The following is a 27,505-nucleotide window of genomic DNA, read 5'->3' on the forward strand; positions in this document are numbered from 1 at the left end:
ACGTTGAGAGCTTGTAGATCGGCTATTTGAACTATTTGAAGACCAAATTCACTTCTTTGAGCATAACAGTACAGCGCAGTGTACAGTGGCGTCTCTCTGCCGTGACACAAGCAGACCTGATTGAATGGGTAACATATCCGAGTGTATCCGCGGACTACCGCGGACCCCCGAAAAGTGTTTTTTCCAAGCTCGTAGATCTGGAATGTCCATTGCTCATTAACGGAGGAGGGACTGGTACCATTGTACCATGAGAGACTTTAATTGAGCTGTGCATAAATGCACCAACATGTATTTAGCTCACTGAGTGTACCACAAAGTATTTAGTTTACTTACTATATTTGACTTTATTTATTTTGGCGCTATTTAATTAGCTTTATTGTTCTGTTTGCAGTATGCACTGTTATTTTGTCAAAGAAAAATGACAAAATATGACTCCTAACGTCACTGAAGTGGGACCCATCTAATAGACCACCCCTAGCTTAGTCCCAGGACCCATTACATTGAAAACGTATTGACATCACAGGGGGGTAAGGGGTGGCGCAAGATATAGCCGACTGTGGCTGAATTAATGTATATACTGTATATGTCGAACCTCATGTAGCCTACAAACTTTACCAGCTATATACACTTATGTGTATATAAGTAAATATATTTTGTTTGATCGCCCAACTACTATAAAACGAAAGAATCCCCGCCCAGTAGGGGAGGGGAAGCCTCACCCGGCCGTGGATATTTCTGGCAGACGCCCTTGATGGCCGATTTCCGCTTTCTGCTACAAGAACCACTGGAACAAGAAATATGAAAACATTGCAACATCCTTACTGTACAGTACATACAGTAACCCCAGTCAGGCACAGGTAAGAGGGGGACAGGGGACGCCCAAAGCATCCCACCTTTCATTTCTTACAAAGACGTCAAACACGCAACACACAGCAGAGCAGGAATAATCAGGGGTGAAAAACATGCGTGTTCTCCCCAATACAGCCTCAGTCCACCGCTGTGGAAGTGCTGTGCCACTACTGAGACGACCCCCAAAGCAAAGTTACTATATTTACCCAGGGTAACTGGACTAAGCTCAAGAACTTGTTTACAGCCAGGCCCTGCTCATAGAACATTTCATGGTAGGGGTTCAATGCCTTGCTCAAGGGCACTTCAGCGGTGGTAGTTTTAACGTGTCGGTCCGGGGATACGAACTAGCGACCTTCCAATATCAAGACCGCTCCTTTCGGCCACCGCTGCCCAATTACCCCTTGACCCCTGCCCACCCAATTAAAAAGTCCCTGGCATGCAGAGAGCTTCTAATGGGGTACACATGTGGCGGCCAATAAGACGGAGGTATGCCCACCTCCTGTGCACAGCCTACTAATCGCCATGAGATGTGTAAAGACACCGAGACGGAGAGGAGGAGGAAGACATACAAAGAGGGGGGCGGGGTGGGGTCGGAGCGCAGACGGGAACGGACCGCGAGAGGGAGATTAAGACAGACAGTCCAGCAGGAAGACAGAATGAGAGAAGGGGAACGAGGCTGATATGCAAGAGAGAGGAGGGGAGCATCTGCCGACCAGGCTGTACGCATCCCTCTGTCCCGCTCTCATTACCGTTCTGGAGGTTGTGTTTTGTTTATCGGCAAGGCGCGGCGGACTCCCCGCTTGCTCTTCAGATAACCCTAACCACCAATGCCACTGGAATTCATTAAACACGCCAAACTGGCAGCCGCCAGCACAGGATTAGGAGAGGAACGGCCATTAGCATTGCCTGCCCGCCTACCTGCCTTTCTCCCTTCTTTTAATTTCTCACATTCTCATTTGAATAAAGAGGACAGACGCGGTAATTAACAGGGTCTTAGAAAAGCGAGGGGGTGCGGGGGGGGTGCGGGGGGGGGGGGTGGGTGGCGGCGGCAAGAAGACGTACCAAAGATACAGAGAGAGAGGTGGGGAGAGAGAGAGAGAGAGAGAGAGAGAGAGAGAGAGAGAGAGAGAGAGAGAGGGAGCACGAGAGAGTGTGTGAGAGAGAGAGAGAGCTGTGGTGAATTAATAACAGGCCAGATCTCTCCAAGGCCTCCTTAACAGGCTGTGACAGGAATTTATTCACACTTAGGCTGGTATTAAATCAAACGCAGAGCGAGTGGCGGTGGCAGGCTGCAGCAGTGGGGGGAGGTTGGTGGCAGAGAGTAGGGGTGGGGGTGGGCGAGTTTAGGGTGTCTCCCCTGTCACACTGTCCGCGGCGACTCCCATCATGACACATTGAGGGAGACGGCCATCGGCGAAGTACCCCCTTATACCTCCACCATCACCACCACACCACGCCTGGATTGACGGGAGGGGCCCGGTCGCTATATAAAGAGAAGAAGGGATGAGTGATGTCGTCACCACACGTCAGCCCGCTCCCACAGCCCAGATGGAATGATTATCAAGCAATCCTGACTGACTCATAATGAATCATCTGTCCATTTTTATTCAGGAATATGAGCTGTCACTCAGGCCACACAGACAGCCAAACAGTCAGTCAGTCAGTGAGACAGTCAGTCAGACAAACAGTCAGTCAGACAAACAGTCAGTCAGACGGTCGGTCAGTCGGTCGGTCATGCAACAGATAGCTGGTGAAAACAGAATGTAATTGGCTCGTTAAAAACAAAAACAGAAAAAAGAAACAAAAATCTCGAGTGAATGCTGCCAGAGTTCTTCAGAATAAAGGCGCTAGAGTGCCAAGCAGATGAGGCAGATTTTACTCTGAAAAGCTCCGTCTTCCATTTCCCCCAGCGTTCTGATCAAAACCATGGACAGCACCGTAGATTCAGAGATATTAGCAAGATGTGTCTGCCCGTAAACAAGGAAGTGACATGTCCGGGAGGTGTATATCTATTCTACGTCCGAGCATAGACATGGTAACGCCCAGCCTGCCTGTGATTGGCCTACAGACACCATAGTCCGCCCCGCCTGCCTGTGATTGGCCTACCGACACCATAGACCGACCTCCGGCCTTACCAGAGTTTCCTCCGAGGTAGATATGCTGGATAGTCTAATGAGAGGTTACTCCTTGGTGAGAAATAAATAAATAATACAAGAAAGGAACTGGTCGGAATAACGTGTTCCTTCCACGCACTACGTCCGGCTGGAGAAACTCCCCCGTCAGGTGAAAAGAAACAGCTTGGACTCCTCATGCATTGAAGGAAGCATGAGGTCAGTCCACTCCCCCCCCCCCCCCCCAGGTTGAAAGAGGAAGTATAACACTAGATAATTGACACTGGGTGAAAAGACGGGTTGCAAAATCGTGGGATTACAAAAATTAAATAAATAAATAAGTGTTAACGATCAGTAAGGGATTCAGAGGGCGCATCTGTTTTGTCATTATGCATTGTCGTCCCGTCCCCCCCATTAATTGGGGTGTGACCAGTAATGTGGGGTGTTCATTATGAATGTACTCTGCGGTCACTTGAGGTCTCGCTCAGCGTCTTCTCATTGTCTTCTACATCCTGACAGTTTTCTGGAAACATAGCTTTTTCAGAAAACTGTCAGGATGTAGAAGACATTTATAGAATCTGATCTCAGGTCAAAATGGGTTAAAACTTGCAGAACACAACATCCATGTCTCACAAAGCCACTGAAACCCTGCAGTCTTAGTTTAGTGTCCCTAAGGCTCCTCTGTACTTATATATATACTGTATATATATACTGCCATACAGTTGGAAGTTAACCGCTGACTGTGTCCGTTGAATTGATATGCACCATCACATCCAAAGAATGGCACCAAAGGTCTGCACGCAACAACACTGAGCAATCAGCAGCCCATTATGCACCAATTAATTATTAGGGCTATTATTGGATAATGCATTTTAACCCATTAAGACCTGAGGCCGATTCTACACATGTCTTCTGAATCCTAACAGTTATGTTTCCATATCAGTGGTGCTCAAACCTTTTCATGTCAAGAACCCCACTAAATTATATGTATTTGGCCGCCGACCTGCATCTCAAAATGATATATTGTTCCAGGGACCCCCAAAAGCAAAGATTTTAGTTAAAAATATACACATATTCAAAGATTTGCACACATTTTCACAATTGTTCTTAAAATAGCAGATCTACGATACGCTTGTATCTGCTATTTTTGAATAGCCAAAAATTAAAAGCTATAAGTCAACACAGATGCCTTCATGGTCTTAATGGGTTAAACATGTATGCAAACACCACTTACTTTTAGTTTACATGCGAGCGCACACATGGATTAATTTCTGTACATGCACACAATCCCACTCATACGTACACAAACAGCTCTCGCGGCGGCCAGACTGTCCATACTCTATCTCCAATGCACACCGGAGCAGCTCAGAGAACACATAGATATGCACACCGGAGCAGCTCAGAGAACACATAGATATGCACCGACACGCGTGCATACGTGATGTAGAACATGCCTGTGCCATCCGTTGCATTGTCTGCAAGGACACAAAGACATAGGCAAGCACACTGTCACGGTCACGTGTGCAGGGAACCATTCACACGCACGCACGCACGCACGCACACGCACACACAGCGTGCTTCCTAGTGAGGACACACTTGTGGAGAGTGATGAGAGGGATGCCTCCTCCCTCCTCTACCCCCCCCCCCCCGGAACGGCGGGGCAGATTGCATCACCATCAGTCAGCCAGACTCCGACAAACAGCAATTACCCCAATCGACAGATAACGAGAGCAAGGCCATCACTCACAGCCAAGATGGCCCATAAAGCAGCCACACATTACCATGGAGAGAGTCATTCATCTGCCTCTCCCCCCCCCCAGGCCCCCACACGCCACTTCTCTAGTCTAAACTCTTCTTTACCACTGCTACCTGTTCATTCTGGGCTGGTGGTGGTGGTGGTGGTGGTGGGTAAGTCCTGCAGTGGTGTTGGTGTTCGGGCCAGTGTTCATTTCTTCGACTAAAACTATGACGAAAAATGTTTGTCGGCTAGCTTTTTGAGTGGTGCTAGCCACTCCAATGACAATGTACGTGTCTGTCTATCCCTATGTATGTATGTCTGTCCCTGACTGTTTATGTCCAAATGAGTACGGCAATAGCGTTGCTTGACCACCAAGTGTCACTGTTGAGCAGCCACAGGCCCATTGACCACTGCAGAGCGCGCGCACACACACACACACACACACACACACACACACACACACACACACACACACAGAGGGTAGGGTTCATGTTGGTAACATCCAACCATTCCATCACCCGTTTATTTTCCATCAATATGTGTTCAGCCGCAGTTTATTATCGTCCCAATAATAGAGAGAATCTTAAATTACGCACTCCACGGAACGGAATGGAATCTTGGATCTCATGGAATCTTTAATCTATTCTATGGAGGGGAAATATGGGGGCCAACAATCTTGAGCTACTGTAACATGTCAGCCAAAATGCGCATTTGGACTTTATCTATCCACTCACACATCAATCTCTTCTCTCTATGTGCATGTTCTCAGAGCAGGCATCATATTTTCTCTGTCACACGCAGGTGTCTCCTGCTATTGCATTCTAGAGCCCATATCGTGATGCTTAACTGTGACAATCCACTGTTGTCTCCACATCTATCAAACCATGCCGCTTTCATCCGTCTTCCAGCCATCATCTCTTTCCTTTCATGTGTGTGACTGTGTGCATCAAGTGGTCTTCTTTGACTATCTTCTTTTTTTTTTCTTGCTGCCAACATTCGTTCATTCTTTACCCTCCACTTCCCCCATCTAACGGTACATTTTCTTGACAACATAGCTATCTGTCTGCGTCTGGTCATCCATCCATCTCTTCCGCCGACTACAGAATTACCCTTTTTTCATCTTTCAGAATGCTTTCAATCTCCCTCATCCTCTGTTATATTTAATGTTGTTTTCTCTATTACAAATCTGACATTCACAAATCGGGGGTGGGAGGGGGTTGGTTATCCTACGTAAATGTCATATGTCAACACTTTGACTTGATGTCCTACAGTAAAACTTTCAAAAAATAGAAGTAATAAAAACAAATCTGAATGATACAAAAAAATACAAAACATGCAGTTTTATACAATTCATAGCTCTCCTTCACTCTTATCTTCACGTTATCTCCTCCCATGTCTCTAAACCTCTATCCCTCATTGGGGTCTTGTCTCTCCGTCACCCCTCTCTCCTCTCCTCTGCTATCTCCATGTCTACTCCTTTCTTTTCCTCTCTCGCTCCATCCCACCATTCATTTCCCTGTCTCTCTCTAACCCCTCCTTCTCTCAATCCTTCTATTCTCATAAAACCATCTTTCCTTCCCGTTATCCATCCCTCCCTACCTTTCTGTCCATCCATCCATCCATCCATCCATCCCAGTCCTTCATCCTTCTCTATCCGAAAATATATTGAAACTTAATCTTGCTCGGTTAAATAACCGAGAAGCACGTTTTTTCTCCTTAATATATCAACAGATCCACCCAAAAATGTTCGAATGGATTTTATATAATCGACGAAATTGATTAGTCAGATTAACCACTTAACCCCTGTATTATACTTCATTGGACAATGGTATCGTCACGTGAGAAAATAGCCTTTCTACGAGCTCACAACGCATCCCGATGAGACCCGCTACGAGCTTGTAGGTCTGCAATTTTTATAGGCCAATTGTTTAGTAATTGTAATCGAGGCTAAAGTATAAGTTATAAGTTTTAAATAACCGTGTTCTTGATTTGACATAATATCGCCCGGCCGGGCCCAACTCCACTCCTGCTGTGTTCCAGGCAGTGTTGATTTAACAGCAAATTTTGATTTAGTTTTAGTCAAAGTCTTTTGAATAAAGTTCCATTCGTTTTAGTCACATTTTATGTTTTAGTGTTAGTCTAGTTTTAGTCGACTAAATATCATACGATTTTAGTCGACTAAATCTACAGTCTGCTCCTGTCTGCTTGTACAGACTGTGTTCTAGGACAGTCCTGTCTGCTTGTACAGACTGTGTTCTAGGACAGTCCTGTCTGCTTGTGCAGACTGTGTTCCAGGACAGTCCTGTCTGCTTGTGCAGACTGTGTTCCAGGACAGTCCTGTCTGCTTGTGCAGACTGTGTTACAGGACAGTCCTGTCTGCTTGTGCAGACTGTGTTCCAGGACAGTCCTGTCTGCTTGTGCAGACTGTGTTCCAGGACAGTCCTGTCTGCTTGTGCAGACTGTGTTCCAGGACAGTCCTGTCTGCTTGTGCAGACTGTGTTACAGGACAGTCCTGTCTGCTTGTGCAGACTGTGTTCCAGGACAGTCCTGTCTGCTTGTGCAGACTGTGTTCCAGGACAGTCCTGTCTGCTTGTGCAGACTGTGTTCCAGGACAGTCCTGTCTGCTTGTACAGACTGTGTTACAGGACAGTCCTGTCTGCTTGTGCAGACTGTGTTCCAGGACAGTCCTGTCTGCTTGTGCAGACTGTGTTCCAGGACAGTCCTGTCTGCTTGTGCAGACTGTGTTACAGGACAGTCCTGTCTGCTTGTGCAGACTGTGTTCCAGGACAGTCCTGTCTGCTTGTGCAGACTGTGTTCCAGGACAGTCCTGTCTGCTTGTGCAGACTGTGTTCCAGGACAGTCCTGTCTGCTTGTGCAGACTGTGTTCCAGGACAGTCCTGTCTGCTTGTGCAGACTGTGTTCCAGGACAGTCCTGTCTGCTTGTGCAGACTGTGTTCCAGGACAGTCCTGTCTGCTTGTGCAGACTGTGTTCCAGGACAGTCCTGTCTGCTTGTGCAGACTGTGTTCCAGGACAGTCCTGTCTGCTTGTGCAGACTGTGTTCCAGGACAGTCCTGTCTGCTTGTGCAGACTGTGTTCCAGGACAGTCCTGTCTGCTTGTGCAGACTGTGTTCCAGGACAGTCCTGTCTGCTTGTGCAGACTGTGTTCCAGGACAGTCCTGTCTGCTTGTGCAGACTGTGTTACAGGACAGTCCTGTCTGCTTGTGCAGACTGTGTTACAGGACAGTCCTGTCTGCTTGTGCAGACTGTGTTCCAGGACAGTCCTGTCTGCTTGTGCAGACTGTGGCCACCGCTAACATCTGCTTCCCCCCCCCCCCGTCCTGCTGTACGTACGTGCTGATCACAACTCCCCAACGCATGCTGTCCTTATTGCCGCCTTAATATGCAGCTGTGCATCCTGGGCAGAAATCATGGCTAAATATGCTACAAATACTTGCGGACTGCATCGGAAGGCCCACGGCCAGATTGGAAATAAGCGTGTCTAATTAATTGGTTTGTTAGCCTCGGGGTTCACATATGCATGTGTATGGGTGGTTTTTAATGTGTCCATGTGACTTACATGTGTGTAGTATGTGTATAATGGGAAACACTTAATTACATTTTTACATCCAGAGAAATAAATTATTTAGAGTACATCTGCAATGTGGAACTTATTTTAATGGATAAAATGTTATTTTAACCAATTTGTATGGTAGAGAGTATGTTAATACAATAAAGCTAGCACATCAAATACGCATACATATTCCACTCGGTGAGAATCGGTTAGATGGACTAATAACCTATAAGTCCACTATAAGTCCAATTCAATAAAGAGGGCTGGTCAATTGTACTATGGAATAGTCTTCCAGGCGATATTTATAGTATAAAAGGAAAATAATTGTTCTAAAAGGAAACGACTACCAAGAGTAGAGAGCTAATAACACACCAGATTGACTGGTACTTTTGAACTTTAAATAGGTTGTATTCGTGTTGGTTTCTCACTTTTTGATGAGGTCACGGCACGAGCCACATTAGTATGAAATAACTTTTATAGAGCCGAAATAAAATTGTACTATGCCAGTATGCCTTAACATTGTACTATGCATCATCGACCATAATAACAAACCAAATAGTTGAGAGGTAGCACTGCCTGAAGCTCATAACGTAACATCTCCCCTGTCCAAGCAGAAGGCCCTATTGGTAGAATGGTAGGATCATGGTCCGTCATGCAGGAGACCGGGACTAAATTCCCAAACAGGAATTTTATTGCAGCTTTAATCAAAATGATATCAACAATGTGTTTAAGGTTTGTATGTGCGTAATGCGTATGTGTAGTAGTAGCCTATATATCTGTCTATCGGTCAACATTGAGCATTTTCATTTGTTTCGTTGTTGTTCTTTTGCTAAAGCTTGAACCATAGGTAGGTGTGCAATGTGCTGTGCTAAAAACCTAAAGATGGAAAGTCAGTCTGCATTAATCCTGTTAACAAGCTTATTGTCTCAATCTCTTTATCTTTGTATCATCCACATGTCGTAGCAGTAAGGATGACTCGAACACAGCGGAGAATCCGAATTGGGGGATTGATGCAAAAAACAAACAAGGTCTGTGTGATAATATACCATTTCTCTGTTCAGATTTCTAATGAGACAAAGCGAAGGCTGTGTGTGTGTGTGTGTCTCTTGTACACTTCCATCTCCATGTTTGTATATCTGTGTGTGTGTGTGTGTGTGTGTGTGTGTGTGTGTGTGTGTGTGTGTGTGTGTGTGTGTGTGTGTGTGTGTGTGTGTCTGTGCTGTATAGGTGTGTTGGTATATGCCTTAACATGAATAATAAACTGTTGTTCTTTCTTCACGGTTACTGCGCTAAGCATCCCTGGGCCCTCACTGCGTGGTTTGTGACTGAGGTGGTTTGTGAGAGGTGTGATGAGTGTGTTTCAGACTGGGCAGAGTGCAGTGGAGTGGCACGGTTCACTGCAGTGTTTCACTTACTGTAGTGTTAACATTTAAAGGCAGCCGGGGGAGCCAATACAGCCATATTTAAAAAATAACCAGTGCTCATCTCTGCCTCTATCTGACCTTGGACCATTATCATCACTGCAGCAGTCAAGACAAGACAAGGCACACACACATATGCGCGTGCGCGCGCACACACACACACACACACACACACACACACACACACACACACACACACACACACACACACACACACACACACACACACACACACACACACACACACACACACACACACACACACACACACAACTGTCCCATTTTCCACAACTTTTCAAATCTAGAAAATGTATAAAGATATTTTGAAAATAGCACTGCTCTGTACTGAGCATGCCTGCAGGGATCCTAGGGGGCAGGACACACTCACACATGGACACGGACAAACACACACAGACCCACACACAAAGAGACACACACACACACACACACAGACATTAGTAACATTTGTTACATCGGTATTTACAATATCGATAAAAATGTCAATGCCAGTCACACCTCACATACAGGCTACATGTTGAGTGTAGCCTATAAGAACACTGAGGATTTTACTTCTGTTCTGATGAGGGATAAAACAACGTCAAATGCCACTCACATCTCACAGGTATACTGCAGTATGCCTCATTTGGCGATGAGGCAGAAAACAAAATGTAACATATAACTCAGAACGAATGTCTTCTGGGTGGAAAGTATGCCCAGAAACCTGCAGTGTCAAACAAGCTGTCTCGTTAAATACCGGCAGTTCTGTCGCGTTGACTTTGGAGGAGAAAAAAGATATTCAGTGGTACTAGCGACAGAGTAAACAATATTTACTTAAAGTTAAATTACACAGATTAACCTTTCAAAGTTACATTTATGGCTGCTGTCTGAAGCCGGAGACAGCTGATCGATACATAGGTGAAGTATGTGACGTATCACCGCCACAGACGTTTAGCCTATAGAGCGTCGCAGTCCCGCCCCCTCGAGAGACCCGGAAAATAAATCCCCGTTCATTTTCCTCAGACTTTTCAGAAAGTTTACAAAGACGTTTACGCCACGGACAAAGCCAACTTTTGTCGTGACAAATCATGTCAACAAACACAATTTTTCGGGCTGAACAAATAATTTGAAAGAAGGAGAAAACGGCAGGTTACAACACTTTTTGTTGTTTTTCTTCTTTGTAATTATTTGTTTGGTCCAAAATATTGTGTTTGTTGTTATGATTTGTCACGACAAGAGTTGGCTCTGTACGACGCTTATAAGGTCTTTAAATAAATACGTTTTGAAATGTCTATGGGGAAAAATGCATTGGAAACTATTTCCTGGGCCTGGCGTCGTCATGAAAGGGGGCGGGACTGCGACGCTCTATAGCCCTGGCTCCTACAATTGAGTACCAATTATTTGAAGATAAGGTTGAAAATGGTGCTCCTTTAAAGTTATCGGTCTGCGACTCTGGCCAGCGCGGTCCAGAGTGGTCCACTCATCACAATTTACAATTTAGGAGGCATTTAGCGGACACTCTTAATCCAGAGCGATTTACACTTTTACAGTAAGCAAGAACAACATAAAATACGTAAGTAAGCTAAGAACCTAACACCCGTCTAACCGTGGAATATCTATATAATAAAACTATGCGTATAGATAGACTAGCAAGTGCTAGCAAGTGCTACAGGCTAAGATGGAGTCTGAAGTGGTGGGTTTTCAGACTAATATAATGTTTAAACTGTAATTCCAGTCTAGGAATGGTCACTTTGAAAAACAGAACAATGTTAAACAGACTGCTAGAGTTACAATTGAATGCAATATTTTAATAATATATGTTTTTTTTTTTATTCCTAAGTGCAGAGTGATTTATTTTCATGAAGCCTACGGGTATCCATGCACGCACCCCCATCCCTATTACTCACCACATGGAAATGTCAACTTGACGGGCCAGGGCCACCTCTTGCAGAGAGAGATTAGGCCTAATCCTCGACTCAGAATTATCTATGGTAGTATGCCACAACATCAAGGGCCAGTCAATGGTAACAGAAGCACTGAGTTCAACTATGGCATTATGTGGGCTGAAAGCGTGCTCCAGAAATGTCCAACGGATACGTTTTCTACTGAATTAAGTGTGATTCTATTGCAGGATTAGTACCCTGACTAATGCAGCACTACGTTTACCTTGCTCCTCTGCAGCTCTGTAACAAAACCTGGTCAAGATTAAACACTTTTATTCCAGTGAAGGTTCCCCCGTTGACTGACAGTGTGGCGCGTCAGTGTCAAAATAACTACCCTTCTATGCGTCAGTATCAGAAAAGAGGCTCTCTATCAGAGCCAGGCTAAAAACCCGCCTGACAGTGAATAAATTGCGAAAGTGCTTTAGGTGCGCTTGATGTCAGACATCTGAAACAGCTCTAAAGTGAGTGCATCATATATCACTGCCTTGAGAAATAAAGTCATCTCATTCTTTAACATTTTAAACACAGTCAGCTACTATTTTGCTCATGTCAGCTTTCTCCCCCCTGCACTGAGTTCAAACAGAAGGTACAATACTCCTTTCTTACTATTCGGAGCATGTTCAGCTACCACAGATTTGCCTCGTCCATCTGACTACCCATGAGGGTACTATTAGCACTGTACTGTCTTTGAATGCATATTTAGCACTATCTGTTGCTATTGTCCAGGTAGCTCAGTCGGTAGCGCTCTCAACTTTGGACCACAAGTTCATGGGTTCGATCCCGGCCACCGCCAACTCAACGTATGTGTAGCATGGCTTGGGTGCAGCAAGTCGTGCAGGAAGTAGTGGGAGCTGATGGTAGGTGTGGCGCTCCACCTCAGTAATCCATCTCCCAGGGGTCTAGCGCATTGTAAGGACTGCCACACGGTCGCAATGGTAGAAAACATTATTTTGTTTTGAGTGACAGCTGCAGTCTGACCGGATAGCTAGATTAGCTGCACTAGTAGGCAGCGTGTGGGCTGAATGCCCTCTGTTTACTCTGTCAATGAGTGTATGCATGGCGCGGAGGAGGAGGTGTGTGTGTGTGTGTGTGTGTGTGTGTACGCGCACGTGCGTGTGTCATGATGACCAGTGGGGGTCGTTATTAAGGCAAAGTAACACAAAAGAATCAAACCACTTGGCAAATGGCAACACAACTACAATACACAAATATATCTCTGGTGTTCATGTGCGCTACACAGATTTGTTCTGCGCGGGACGTTTGGGGAACATTGGTTACCGTAATGACTGGAAAATTGCGCAGAGGGACAACGGTAAAATGAACTGCTGTGGGCGCCGGTCGGGGCACATGGGCACAACGGCCACTGTGGCCATCTGGGCATATAATTTTTCGAGGGGCACACACGGCCAAAGAGAGGGGCAACGACGGCCATGGCTGCCGTGAAATTCCTGCCCTGCTCCTGACCTACTGCTAGCGGTGACAGCCAAATATGTAAAGATGGCTGTGATAAAAACCTGTGGTTTTTTATATGAATGATTGTGCAATGTGAACATCCAACATGCGGCTCGTTGTCTTTAGTTTTACCTTGTTAACCTCCAGTATCTCTCTTCTCTCCTCCGTGGCAGGGCGGCTCTGGCTGGCTGAACGGTCCTCGTGTTTAGAGCTGTCATCCTCCACAAAGGGAATCAGTTGCTGGAATGTTGAGAGAGGAACAGTGAACACAGGTCAGTTACTGGAAGTGAAATCTCAGATAGTGTCAGAAAGAACCAGAGGTTCTCTCACTGGCATATTTCGACCACCAGCATATTCTCGAACAATCCTCAAAGACTACCCCACCCCATCTCCGCAAAACAACTGTAGGCTAAATTATTAATATATAACTGTTTAAGAAGGAATATTTATTGTCTCTGCCAGCCATCCTTCTCTGACACTGTTGGACCAATCTGTGGGAAACGAGAAGCACCTGCATTTGATTTGTATTATTGGCGTACTGGACCAATCCACATGAAACATGGCCAAGGAAAAACCTACCTTAATGTTTCACCGGCCTGTTATAGTGCAACCATGAGACAGATTTTTGCGAAACACATATTTTGTTATTACCCCTACAGATTCTGTCCACAGGATCACACTTTTCACGTTTTTATTTATTTCATGATCTGAAAGCTTTATAGTTAGTTTAGCGCTAGTGTCGCACACCAAAATTAGATCTGCAAGCTCACAACGCATCACAGTGTTTTTCCCACAGTATGCTTAATATACTGAAATATTACATATGTTGTCCTGTTGTAAATACCATTTAACTAGCCTGGCTAATAAGCCAGACCGAATCAGGCGTTGGCAAAAAAACATTGCCTGCCGGCAGTGTTGTGTGATATTAGTCTGGCTTATTAGCCAGGCTACCATTTAACAAAGGTAAAAAAAAAAAAAGTAAACATAAAAACTAAATCCTATGGACCACCTGAAATCATGCCAATGGACACCATAGTGATCTGTGGACCAGTGGTTGAGAAACAGTGTGAATCTGCAATAGCCCATTGAATGATTAGTTCATTAAATCAGATGTCATTTAAATCTTGCTCTAGGAGTGGAGACAGTTTGAAAACTCGTTATCATTTCATCATCTCTAGTGCCTTGCGTTGCCTTTAAAGCCATTCCATACCGTAATTTGTTTTTTTCTGGAATCGATTTGACAAGATAGGGTGTTGCCTTTTTCTTGTCTATTTCAAACAAAGCGGTTCTGTTGTTCGTAAGTTAATCTAGTTTGAAACTTAAGAAGCGTCTCCCTCTTGTCTTGTGCCTCTCTTACTTCATCTATATTGGAAACGAGTACAAAAACATTGTACTTGATCACAGTTTTCACTCCATGAAACATACCAGCTCTGGAAAACATTAAGAGGCCACTGCAGAATTACCAGCATTCATAGGTATGTGTTGTGAGTAAAGATTATTTATGTTGATTCCATTAACTATACTGACAAAATGTTTCCCGAATTCTTCCTGAAGAAGATGAAAATGACAACAGGACAGGTCCCATATGAACAGAAAATGTGTTTTCAGACAGTTCATATTCATTTTTAAACAGCAAAATGTGAATTCGTTTTAAATTATGGGAGAGTATACTAGCGAGAACTATTTGGTGAAATAAACATAATTTCTGTAACTAATTAAGTACAGTCTAGCACAGGTTTTTTTTTGCCACCCAGCTGTTCTTACTGAAATTATAGCTTCCCTCTTAAAATAAGATTTGTTTCAACTTTCAGGTTATCAGTATGTAATAAAATAGTAAAATGAGGTTGCTTCTTGCGTTGGAATTCAACAGATAATGGAATGGCTAACATAACGTATACATGTGGAGAAACTTAAGAACATGTTGCAGTGGTCTCTTAATTGTTTCTGTATACAGTACATACTGTACCTAGGCCCTTACTTGGCGAGTGCACTCATACTCTGGATTGCGTGCCAATGAACAATCCCTTCACATGACTGGATTTTCTTTTTTATACACGCCGCCTATCTTTGTTCCGCATTATAATCTTGTTTCCATGGAGTGGTGAAAATGGGTATTCTGTGTAAGCTCTTGGACCCCCGCCTTGTACTATCTTACCCCTCTTCTCTTTAATGCAGAGAGAGAGAAAGAAAGAGAGAGGGAGTGGGAGATTAATTCATTTTTAAACGCTCTGTGTGCTTGACCTTGTCTGCTTGACACAACAGTGAGGCTGATGTGTGAGGCTCTCACAGCGAGCTGTTCCTGAGAGCCCTCCTTCAGATGCACACTGCCCCCTAGTGGTAAGCTGGGCAATGAGGGGAACAGGGGGGACGAGGGGATCGGGGCTGGAGGCTAGTGCCGTCACACATGCACGCACGAAAACGCGCGCACACACATACACGCACACGCACACAGTCAGTCACCCGGGAACACATTGTTCCTGTCACCCCACACAGGATCCCATACTAGAAGTGCCTGGTGCATTAATCTGCAGCATACCAACAACAACAATGCAGAATTGTGTGCTATACAGTCACAACGTGAGCTACAGCCAGGCAGTCTAGAACTGGCAACTGCCTTGGCCAGGGTGGGTACATTTTTGTCAGCCATGCACTGGGAGTGTACCTCTTGTACCAGTCATGTACGTTTTTTAGAACATCAAAATGGTAATGGTCATCAATTCAGTTGTCAAATTGCCTGCTAGAGTTGACTAACATCCCAGATAGAGGAGAGAAGGTGACCAGAATTTGGTAGGTGGTTATTGTTTCCCAGCCTTAGGTGCCGCAGTTGGCACTTAAGTAAATATCACATTAGGAGAGGGTGTGCTTTGCCATCATTACTGGCACAGCAGTGATGCAGTCAGGACGAGTTCCGTATACAAAGATGGACTTGAGGTTATACTCTAGATTCTAGACTATAACCTCAAGTTCATCTTTGTCAATATCTTTTCTGGCTATCAATCCAAATGATACTGATGTAATGAAGTTGCATAGTGGGTTTTGCCTACTGAAGGAAGCTGCCATAATTAGCACACTGTCGTGACAAGCAGGCCTTGGTTAAACAGAATTAATTGATAGTTTGTTTTCATCTCCTTGAAGGAGCGACCAGATGGTTCGGGTTCAGTGCCTTCCCAGTGTCTCCCCAGTGAAGTGTTTCTACATTGGGAGAATTTACTAAATCTAATGTTTCATTTATACTACTAGAACAGTAGTCACAATGATGCCACCTCGCCCGCATCATTGTGATGTCAGAACATCATTGTGATGTCAGAACATCATTGTGATGTCAGAACATCATTGTGATGTCAGAACAGGCACATTGATAGATAGATGTCATACACTATAACGTCATGCACCGAAAATAGCAAATCTACAAGCTTTTTAGATCTGCTATTTCTGCACAACAGTATAAATCAGGTCTAATCTCCTGGCACCCGGTGTAAAAAGAAAAAAAAACATTTTTGAGCCCGTCTGGCAGGGAGTACTTATGCAAAGGAAAACTATCATCTCTCTCTGAGGCATCCTTGCCAAAGCAAAAAGAAAAACATCGCACAGGTCCAGATCCTAAACACAGATTAGATACGAGACCTCCGAACAATTACCAGCCAATGAAAGCTGCCGCCAGGTGGGAAAACAAGTGAAAACGCCACTGCACGCTCCAGCAACGATCTGGCACCGTGCTATTCTAAACAGTGGAGAAGATCTAGGGCTAATTCTGTTTCAATTGTAGCGCTTGCCCCGTCGGTTCAGCAGCTGGCGGAGGTCTCTACAGGCACTATGGAATGATTAGAGCAGGCTGCCTCGTCTGGAGGCACGGCTCCCATTTACTGCAAATATGATGTTGGGGTTGGAACTGTTGGACAGAGTACAGTTGGACAGACGCACAGTGAGAGAGGGGTGCATACGTTGGTTAGACATACAGTCCGACAAGCATTAGTCCTTTCCATGTGTGGCTGGTTACAACTAACTAACCCATAACTTACGGGTGACTCCCGACATGCATGGCAGGTTAAAACTAACCCGTGGCTTCCTGTGAGGTTAGGATTAGGGTTGGGTTTTGTGTAGGGTGTCGGACAAATGCCTGTCAGACTATTAGTACAGGACAGAAATGGGGATGCAAAGGATAGACCAGGAAGGGGAAAAAAAGAAGAGGGAGAGAGAGACAGTTCTGTCTGAGACAAAGAGGGAACAATTTAAGAGTAAAGGAGACGTAGAGAGACACGGAGAGAAAGTGAGAGAGACAGGGAGAGACAAGGAGACAGATGAAGAGAGACAAAGATGGGAGTAGAAGATGGGAGTGAAAAAGACATAAGGGAAGAATGAGAGAGAGACACACACACACACACACACAAAGAGATCTGAGATAGAGAAACCTGAGCAGCATTCCCCACAGTGTTCCCTGAGTGTTAATTTAACTCTGTGAGAGTGCACCAATGTAACCGAACGGACCCTGTGTGGGTCCGTTCGGTTACATTGGTGTGCTCTCTGGGTTAAATTAAACGCTATTGATTTTTCTCGTGCTCTCATCCGTCTCCGGGCAGGGTTTGGTGCCAAACTCAAAGCTATGTGGCTCTCGGGGGGGATAAGAAGACAGAGACATGTGTAGGATATTATATTAGACAAACTCTGGTTCTTGTCACAAGGGTCACGGAATATTCAATGCAGAAATGAAGAAAGTGTTTTCATTTGATAATTCCAGACCCGGGCCAACGGCATATTGAATTTTAGAGGCAGCGAGCTGACTTTGGCAGCTTGAGGGTGGAAAATGAAATGTGCAAAGCATGGTGGGAAAGATGGATGGATGGTGTTTGGTCGGTGCGAGTGTGCGTGCGCGTGCGCGTGTGCGTGTGCGTGTGTGCGTGAGAGAGAGAGAGTCACAACCCCCTGCCTCCTCCTCCTCCTCTGCACAAAGATGGATGTGGTTTCCTGTTTGACAGAGAAGAATGGTTTAATGAAGTTCTCCATGTTGCCTCGCAGAGACAGGCGAGAACAATGAGGAGAAAAGGACTTCCAGAAGTAAATGAAAAGGCATGTCCGTCCAAAGCAGGAAATGACAGCGAGGGAGATAGACCGGAGGACATTTAGAGAAAGGGAGGAGACATACTGTACCATACGAGAAGGGGCAGCAGAGAAAAGACCGAATTAGAGACAAAGAAAGAGTGAACATGGTAGCAACTGCAGGGGCCGGCTGACGAGTGCTGACGTGGGCATCGGGGGCCCAGCTGTTCATTAAATGAGCCTGTTGCTAATTACTAGGCTGCAATGAGGTCACAGTGCCTGAGTCATCGATTCCACTTCCTGTTTCGGGGCAGCCAATAGCAAGCGGCTGTCAGGCAACCTGAATTCTCGCCGATGATAAATGGCAGCGGAGCCGGGGCCAAAATCAACAACCCTCCCGGCCCAGACAAAACATGGCGAGCAGGAATATTGGCTGGTCAGCAGCACACGGAGTCTTTGCCTCGAGGGGCAGAGGTATAAACATCTGACTAAAGTGGAATGGCTAAACAAAAACACTGTATGGTGTAACGACTCAATGATGAGTTAACAGTATATAAGCACAGTAACAAATGGAAATGTCACCTTCGCCCCACATGGAGATTTTAACCATCTCCATGTGGTGGCAACCTTTTCGGCAAAGAGTTATGGTGTAGAGGGAAAAATGAGCAGTCCAAGTACAGAGCCAACTCAGGTCAGGTTTACTCAGTATAGAGGGTTTAAGAAGTGGTTAAAACCTAAGCTATGGCCATGTATAATTGTTTAATAACCCGTAAATGCGTGTTCATCGCAACTGCTTCCGAATCGTCGTCTAATACAATGTGGAAAGCTTATACTGTGCTAGCAGCCATTTCAGATTTGTTCCAATTTAAGACTTAAGAGTGGTGTCTCTCCTCCCACATCCTCTTTTATCCTCAGTAGGAGTCTGGTGAAAGAGATTAGCTCCAAGTCAATCTGCAGAAATTGGGAAGGGACCACTGGCTGCAGCCATAAATCCAATCAAACAGTAGAGAATAGCCAAGCTGCGGCCCTGCATGAGGCATGGCACGCTGCATGCTCAAGGAAGGAAGGCAGTCAGAACTTTTTAGAGTAGTCAACAACACAAGTGACTTTCTCATTTAAAATAATAGAATCCTGTGGATCTCGGCTAGCCTGTGACACGAATCATCAATAGACTGTAACATCAGTCAATTATAATGTATCTATAAGATGTATGACTCCAAATTTGCCTTTGACTTCCATAAAAAAATTGAAGTTTCGTAGATTTCATGAATAATTGAACACGTGAAAATAAATTAGTGGAGGTAGTGCACAAGACATTTGGGGCTTATCAGTCAGGCAGGTTCGTGAGATTAGCTCCGGTCACACATACAGACACACAGACTGGCCCTCTAATATAGACACATAAGACTGACTGAATCTCAATACAGGATATAGAAGAATCATGATCTTATCGAATTGTGCTCAAATCGAATTGTGAGATAGGTGCCAGTTGGTTGGTGTGTGTGTGTGTGTGTGTGTGTGTGTGTGTGTGTGTGTGTGTGTGTGTGTGTGTGTGTGTGTGTGTGTGTGTGTGTGTGTGTTTCTATGATTGTATGGATGTATACTGCGCATGTGTACAATCATACAGTTGTTATAAGGTTTAGTGTACTGTGTGCATATTCATTGCCGCATGTGGTTTATGTGAAGTCAGGCAGGCATATAGGTTGGTGGGCAGGGTGTGTGCGTGTGTGTGCGTTGGCATTTGACAGCCGCTTTAGAGGTGGTGGGTGACCGTAACCACCGGTAAAAAGGCCCTAGAGACCAACCTGGAGCAGCCAATGAATCTGCTCTGAGCTGAGATGAAACAGACCTGGAGGGAGTGGAGGCGGTAAGAGTCCCCCTGGGTTGAGGTGTGCATGTGTGTGCGTGTGTGTGTGTGTGTGCGTTTGTGACTGTGACTGTGTGACTGTGCGTGCATGCATGCGTGTGAAGCAGGGGGCTACCAATGACCTACTTCCTTTAAACTAACAGTTTCCCACCTCTAAAGTCAGGCAGTTTTGGGGAAAAGCTGTGATGCATCGTGTGTGGCAGTGCTTGGTCTCGGACCACAAAGTCGCCCTACGCAAGAATCCCTAAGCCAGATCCGTTGGTTGCGTTTCGGTGTCACACATGAAAACAGCCGAACCACAAGCTCACAATGCGTCGTCACACCGTGGCACGTTGTGAGCTTTCAGATCAGCTATTTTCTGGATGCGACACTTGCGTGCAAGGAATTCTAAATCGGGCTTTACAGAAACCCAAGCAAACCAAATACGTTTGGGATTTGTTTCCAAAAGACATACTATATGTTTCAAAGAATTTCTTATCGTGCTGCATAAAAGGATTACACCAAAGCTGCTACAAATGTGCAGCGACTTAATGTTATGCTGGATTTAGTCTTTGCTGGAATCTTGTAAAAATATACAGCAGTGCGTGTTCTGCACTTCTGTTCTACTTTAAATTACTGCAAAAGTCACATGATCCATGTTAAATAAAGAATGAAGAATCAATGCTACATCTTGGATATCAACGGTGGAGTTTCAAAAGGCAAAAATATATGATATATTATATGTGCAGGGGGTTGGTTTGAGGTTAGTTTAAGAGGGATGATGACATCACCCTTGCATTCACTGAACATTCATCCTTAATTGAAAGATAATTCTGTCAAGCGTCACCCAAAAAGATTGATCTATTTTCATCTGAAAAAAGGTTGCTTTGTAATATATTATCCTAAAGGGAACAGGGGTATTAACCTGTATTAATTCAGGTCAGGGTTGTGGTTGTTTTTTTTTAGCATGTACAGTAATCTTTCAACCATGTCCTCCTGCTTCATGTTCACAGAGATGCATTGCATTATCAGAAGCAGCGGTGGAACAAGTACTCAAAGTTCTTACCTAGGTAAAAGTACCAATACTGCAATATAGAAATACTCCGTTACAAGTAAAAGTCTGGCATTCAAAATGTACTTGAGTAAAAGTACAAAGGAATTGGCATACAAATGTACTTAAAGTACTAAAAGTAAAAGTATTCATTATGTAGTATTTTCCCATTGCACAAGTCAAATGTATAAAAAATAGCAGATCTATAAGCTCACAATGCGTAGATCGGCTATTTTCAAATAGCTGAAATGTAGTGGTTAATATACGTACGTTAGCAACTAAAGTTTCCAAATAAATGTAGTGGAGTAGAAGAAAAGGTACTGGGAATTCAAAGACTCAAGAAAAGTACAGATACCTCAAAATTGTACTTTCCTTCACTGCTCAGAAGGCCAGGTCATAACGGTACAACCGCAGACTTCTGCTGTTCGCTGCTGTGCTGCTATAGAACAATTAGGGCTTATGTTCCTTGCTCGGGGCCAATATAACAGAAGAATGCTGAGGAATAAGAAAGTAAACTTATTTACTTTCCTTGCCCAGACTGTTTCTGCTGCTCCGATTGTTTTCTTTTAACCGCCAAACTTCCGCCAACACATCTGCTTCTCTGTCTTTAGGCTACCTCTGAGCCTAGGCATGCTGCAATGAACTGGCCCTCCATTTACCTTGTTAAATCAAATCCAGTTACTGTATGCATTGGAGTGAGTCTCACTGTATATATCAGTGGTTCCCAAAGCGGGTCCGGGGTCCGGGGACCGGGGACCCCCAGAGGTCCTTGAGGGAGTCCACAGCTAAATAATAATAATAATAATATCTCAAACTTATATAGCGCTTTTCTGAGTACCCAATGAATAGTAAATGATAGTTTGGAATCAAATGGACCCTTATGGGTCTGTAACTCTGAGAGTGTACAAATGGAACCGAATCGACCCTTGGTTCCATTCCATTTGTACACTCTCAGAGTTAAATTAACAATATAAATTGGGTTCTCAGAGATAGAAATGCCATTAAATGGAGTTCCGTAGCCTGTTGCATTTCAAACTGGGGGGGTCCTTGAAATGAAAATCACTGCTAGAGCTGTAAAAACTCTTCTTCTGTCTTTGGCAGGCTAATTATTGTCAATGTGGGGGTCCTCCTTGACATGAAAAGCTCTGGGGACCACTGGTATAGATAGCATTGGAGTCTCACTGTATATATGTGCATTGGAGTCTCACCTCGGGGGGTATGGGGTCCAGCCCGGTGCAGTTCTCGTTGCACTTGTCGTAGACGAGCCGTAGCTTACGGAAGAGCACGGACAGCATGCGCAGGTGCTCCTGGAGTTTACCCAGCCTGTCCTGATGGGTGTTGGGATGATATGTCACCCCGTTAGGCAACTGGGAGGCAACACAGAGAGAGGAGAGGTCACGTTGACACAGGTCTGGAAACCAACATATTTCATCTAAAGGTCGCTGTGGGTTGGTACATTTACAACGGAAACCTCCAAACAGTGGCAGGTTTATCTGCACAAGCAGCTGGTTGGACTAGGCAAACAGTAGGTTTCAGCTAGTGGCCAATATACAGTACATTTTAGGACAGAGTTTATACAAAATAATCTCATATTTTGCTATTCAAAAATAAAATAATTTTTTGAATGCCTGTACAATGCTATAAACGTTGGAACTGCTTTATACATTTAGCCAGTTCTGGGTGGGAGAATTTTCAGGACCTACAGAGCTCTGCTTTGCTTTCCCACTAAAACCAATGAAAAGAACAACTTTCATGGGAATGTATCCTAGTTAGTCAAAACAAAACCTTGCTATTAACATGAAACATTGGTCATTATAGGACAAATCTAGACAAAAATCTTCAAACACCAGATCTACAAGAACACAACTAATTGCAATGCAATGAACTGTGAGCTAGATCAGCTATTTTCGCCAAAAATAATTGGGTTTAACTACACTAGTTGTTAAAGATAACCAGGCTCATTACGATCGAGAGGATCAGAAACAGAAAGCCTCTGGGGATGCACCGTCTGATTTTAAACATCCTTCATAACATAAAAGAAGCATAAAACAATGTCTTTCAGGCATGCATACCTAAACAAGCAATCTGAGAACCCAACGTCAAAAAATAAAGGAAAAGCAGCGCCTTTTTATTGATGCGAGTCAACAGTCTGTCTCGAGAGACTACTAATCAAGAGAGAGAGATATAACAAGAGGGTGAAAAACAAGTGAGTGAGTGAGTGAGTGAGTGAGTGAGTGAGTGAGTGAGTGAGTGAGTGAGTGAGTGGGAATTGGAGTAAAGCCAAGAGTATCATTGGTATTATGGAAAGTCTTTGATCTGGAACTACAAGTCACAGCTCTGGTGTTTTGCATTCTATAGCAAAGTCTGCTATATCTAGTGATAATAATAGTGAATGACTATTTAGTGTTGGCTGTCTTAGGGTCTCTATTCTGGGCATGTCACATTCAAAGAAAATTTGTCGAAAATAGTCATTCTACAAGCCCTCAACTCGATGTGTTGTGAGCTTTTACGACGGGACCGAGTATAGATCCCTGGGTGAACAATATGGTCACTCAGTAAATGGGGTTTGAGTGATTACGGTCACCTTATGAGTGACAAAGAAAACAATAGTGGTCCAGCTATCTAGGAGGAATCACTGCAAAGGCAAGAAAAAGCTTGCCAAGCAATTCTTACCACAATGACAGAGTAAAGGCTTGTCATGTCGCGTTACAGTTATCTAATTCCATGGTGGGGAAAAGGGAATACACACACACACACACACAAGTGTGATGGGACAGTGAAAACTATAAATTGAAGGAGTTAGACAGCACTGCAGCAGAACCACAAAACAGACAAAGGCACAGCGAGACAGACCTACAGACTCCGGACAACCCACTAGCTAACCTGCATGTTGCGGAGAAGCTGAAAGATCTCCATGGTTCTAAGGACAATGTCCTGGACCGTCTCCTGGCCGATGCGGCATAGCGAGGCCGTGTTGACATCACGCGCTGCCTGAGCCTGCTGTTGCTGCTGCTGCTGTTGCCCGCCAAAAGGCGTCACCAGGGGAGGCGTGGCCATGGTGACAGATGGTAGAGAAGGAAGGTGTAGGCGGAGCTACCTGTCAGGCTATTCCACACTGGTACACCTTTACATGCCTGGACAGTGAGGTGGAATAAACACGTACAGAAGAGGTAAGCAATAGGCTCTAATAGAGACTCTATGCACAGCAGCTACTGTATATTAGAAAGAAATTGGACCTCTTCTTTAGTAAGTAAGTACATTGTATTTATAGATCACCTTTCACAGACATCTGAGTCACAAAGTGCTTCACAACAATAAAAGCAAAACATAACAATAAAACAATAAAGCAAGGAACAATTGGCGCCTGGTGAAAATCAAGAAATCAATACGGGACTATGTTACAAAGGCCTGTGTGAAAAGGTGGGTCTTTAAAGGTTTTTTTTTAAAGTTCCACAGAGGCCACAGATTTCAGGTGGTAGGGGAGGTCGTTCCATAGCCTGGGGGCGAAACTATTCTACTAACTATTCTATCCTTTAGTTTTGCGGGAGGAACAACCAACAGGGCTTGGGATGACGAGGATCTCACTTTACTTCCTTCCCAGGTCTTACCAATTAAATTACTGTTCCATTCTGGTCAAACCAGTAAGACGCCTGAGGGCGAGAAGCGACCTCCCTAAAGGGCGACGTCACGTGCACACATCCACCTAGGTGACAGCAGACTGCTTTGTCATGGGTGTCAGATCAACATATGGAATGAATTCTGTACTGGCCATATATGGAGCTTGTCTTGAGTGTACAGGGTTTGATGTGGTCAGATCAACACATGGAATGTCAGAACAGGTCAGCTCCATATATGGAGATCTAAGGGTAGGGCGAGGTCCCGTGCACGCATCCGCCTAGGTGAAAGCAGACTGCTGGGCGAGCACTGGCACTTTGGCATGGGAGGTCAGATCAACATAATTATGGAATGAATTCTGAACTGGCCATATATGGAGCGTGTCTTGAGTGTACAGGGTTTGATGTGGTCAGATCAACATATGGAATGTCAGAACAGGTCAGTTGCATATCTGGAGATCTAAGGGTGGCAGCGGGGGCAGTGTCTTGAGTGTACAGGGTTTGATGAGGGCCCAGTTAGGGCCAGGCCTTAACCAATTAACTTGTCGTAACAAGAATCAGGATGATATTGTGCATGATGGTTCGCTGGATAAACTGTGCTACACCAGTGGGTCTCAAAGCGTGGTCCAGGCAAGTACCCTCGTGGTTCCTTGAGGGGATTCCAAATAGCCCCTCACAAGTACTCATGGGGGTGCTTGAAAAAGGTTTGAGAACCTTTAGCTACACTAACAGAGCCTCAATTAGTATGAGTAAATAATATGGCTGCTGTTCATAGAGCCTGTTTATTAGATTCAGATTCAGAAATGGACGTGTCACATTCTAACCCAGGACCTTCTTGCTAATAATAATAATGAATTGCATTTTTATAGCGCTTTTCCAAGTGCTCAAAGCGCTTTACAATGGTTCATTCATTCATATATTGGGAGGTGAAGCGGCGAACAGTCGACGCCAGCGTCCTCACTTCCCACATTCACACACCAATGGTGGCGAGCTCACACCGACCAACTCATTGGAGGCAATGTAGGGTTCAGTGTCTTGCCCAAGGACACTTCGACATGTGGACAGGAGGAGCCGGGATTAGAACCGCTGACTCAGTGATCATTGGACGACCTGCTCTACCTCTTGAGCCACAGCCGCCCTGTAATGTAGATTCAAACCTGGGTCTCCTGCGTGAGAGAAGGGACACTGAAGCCAAACATCTAATCCAATAGCCTATAAGAGGGAATCCACCCTTGGCAGGGGGATATAATAGGTTTTCTGTTCTTCAGCCTGAGTCACTCTGCTACACTAATTGCTAACTACTGTGCTGTTTCTAACAGGGTTTCTTTAAGTGGGTGCCCACTGCCTACGTGCCACAAAGCTAATCCAGGTGGCGCCATGGCATACTTTGATAATATTTGGAATTTACCAATCACTAAATAAGATTATTTTATATGAGTTTGAACATCCAAACATACAAGTACAACAATAGCCAACATCAAGTTCAAACAAAGTTAATTGAAGCATTCAAAGCAAAACGGATATTCTCTTTCTCTCAAGTCAGGATACAAGTCCAAAGACATTCAATATTTTAAGGCAGTGTCCGGGGGTGGGGACCACCAGTGGTCCTTGAGGAGGTTCCAGGTGGTCCCCAGCTAAATAATGGAGAGTTGGTAACCAAATGAACCCTTATAGATCCTTAACTCTTCTATCCTTGACCCGTAATTATTGTTAAAAAGCTGCATTACAATGTACACGAAGTCTACACAATTTGAGAATGTAGAAGAATTGTTATTTTGTCAACGCCTATTTTCTCTCTATGGTACCACATCAATACAGCAGGGAATTGTGCACAAAATCCTACTAAAATATTCTTTAGTCTTGGGTCTGAGAGGCTAAATCTCAACAAATGGTGATCCGTGGCTCAAATGCAGAATAAATAATGGGTCTTTGGAATGAAAAGGGTTGAAACCCCCTGTTTTAAGGGATTTAAATCACAAGATGAAAGAGAGTGAATGTACTGTGCTCATTCCTTTCCTTATAATAAGAATAGTTATAAATCATTCGAAAGATACAAGTAATAGTAGGGCCAACCATCCTGTTATGTAAAATGTGACCTATACAGTGTTGTTATAGTGAAAAGTTAGGGGCCACTGGCCTAACACTCTAACTCTACCATTCCAACAATACAAATACATAATACAAATAAAAGCAGTACAGGAACAACTTGACACCTCTGATAGATACCCAACAGTGTCACAGTAAGGATCAGTTCTCCTCCACTGCAATATAAATTTGTTCCATGGAGGAAAGAGTAGTGTTTATTTATTATTTTATGATATGATGCTTTATATTGCACAGTGTACATGCTGGTGTCCAGTGGTTTTTAGCCTTTTTCATGTCAAGTCCCATTGTTTATTCGACATTTGAGCAACGGACCACCATTGGATGACATTTAGCCTCTAATTGTGTGACTTGTATATTAAGTTATGCAGATGTTTAAAAATAATGTAACTCTTGAGAGTGTAAAATGAAAACAAATAGACCTGTAAGGGTCCATTTCGTTTAATTTTACACTCTCGAGTTAAAGGTCTATAAGGGTCCATTTGGTTACCAACTCTCTCATTATTTAGCTGGGGACCACCTGGACCCTCATCGGACCACTGTTGAAAACCACTGTCCTGATGCACTGAAGCCTGAAGGTACGGTTACGGTAGTTACTGCTGACTGTTATTATATGATAAACACTCGTCTTTTAGCGTTCAATTATATCTTAGGACTTTAGGAGATCGGAATGGAATGTAATAGTGTGTTGCGACACAATTTGGACATGATGATAGATAGATAGATAGATATATATACAGTACGCAAAGTAAACGTATCCAAAATAGTGTTGTG

At 44.3% G+C, this 27,505-nt stretch overlaps 1 protein-coding gene across 2 annotated transcripts in view; it reads right to left on the reverse strand.

The window, feature by feature from the left end:
• med30 (mediator complex subunit 30) overlaps positions 1–27,505 on the reverse strand; it is a 57,834-nt gene that overhangs the window by 23,929 nt on the left and 6,400 nt on the right. For both annotated transcript variants that reach the window (XM_080786993.1, XM_080786992.1), the window contains exons 2-4: positions 23,898–24,148; positions 22,223–22,381; positions 13,216–13,323 (exon numbers count right to left, since the gene is read on the reverse strand). In XM_080786993.1, the coding sequence (XP_080643119.1) occupies positions 13,216–13,323; positions 22,223–22,381; positions 23,898–24,071 (441 nt within the window). In that variant the 5' untranslated portion in view covers positions 24,072–24,148. The remainder of the gene's footprint in view (positions 1–13,215; positions 13,324–22,222; positions 22,382–23,897; positions 24,149–27,505) is intronic.

This window comes from Protomyctophum bolini, assembly GCF_963924005.1.
Source record: "Protomyctophum bolini genome assembly, chromosome: 17".
Taxonomy (NCBI): Eukaryota; Metazoa; Chordata; class Actinopteri; order Myctophiformes; family Myctophidae; genus Protomyctophum; species Protomyctophum bolini.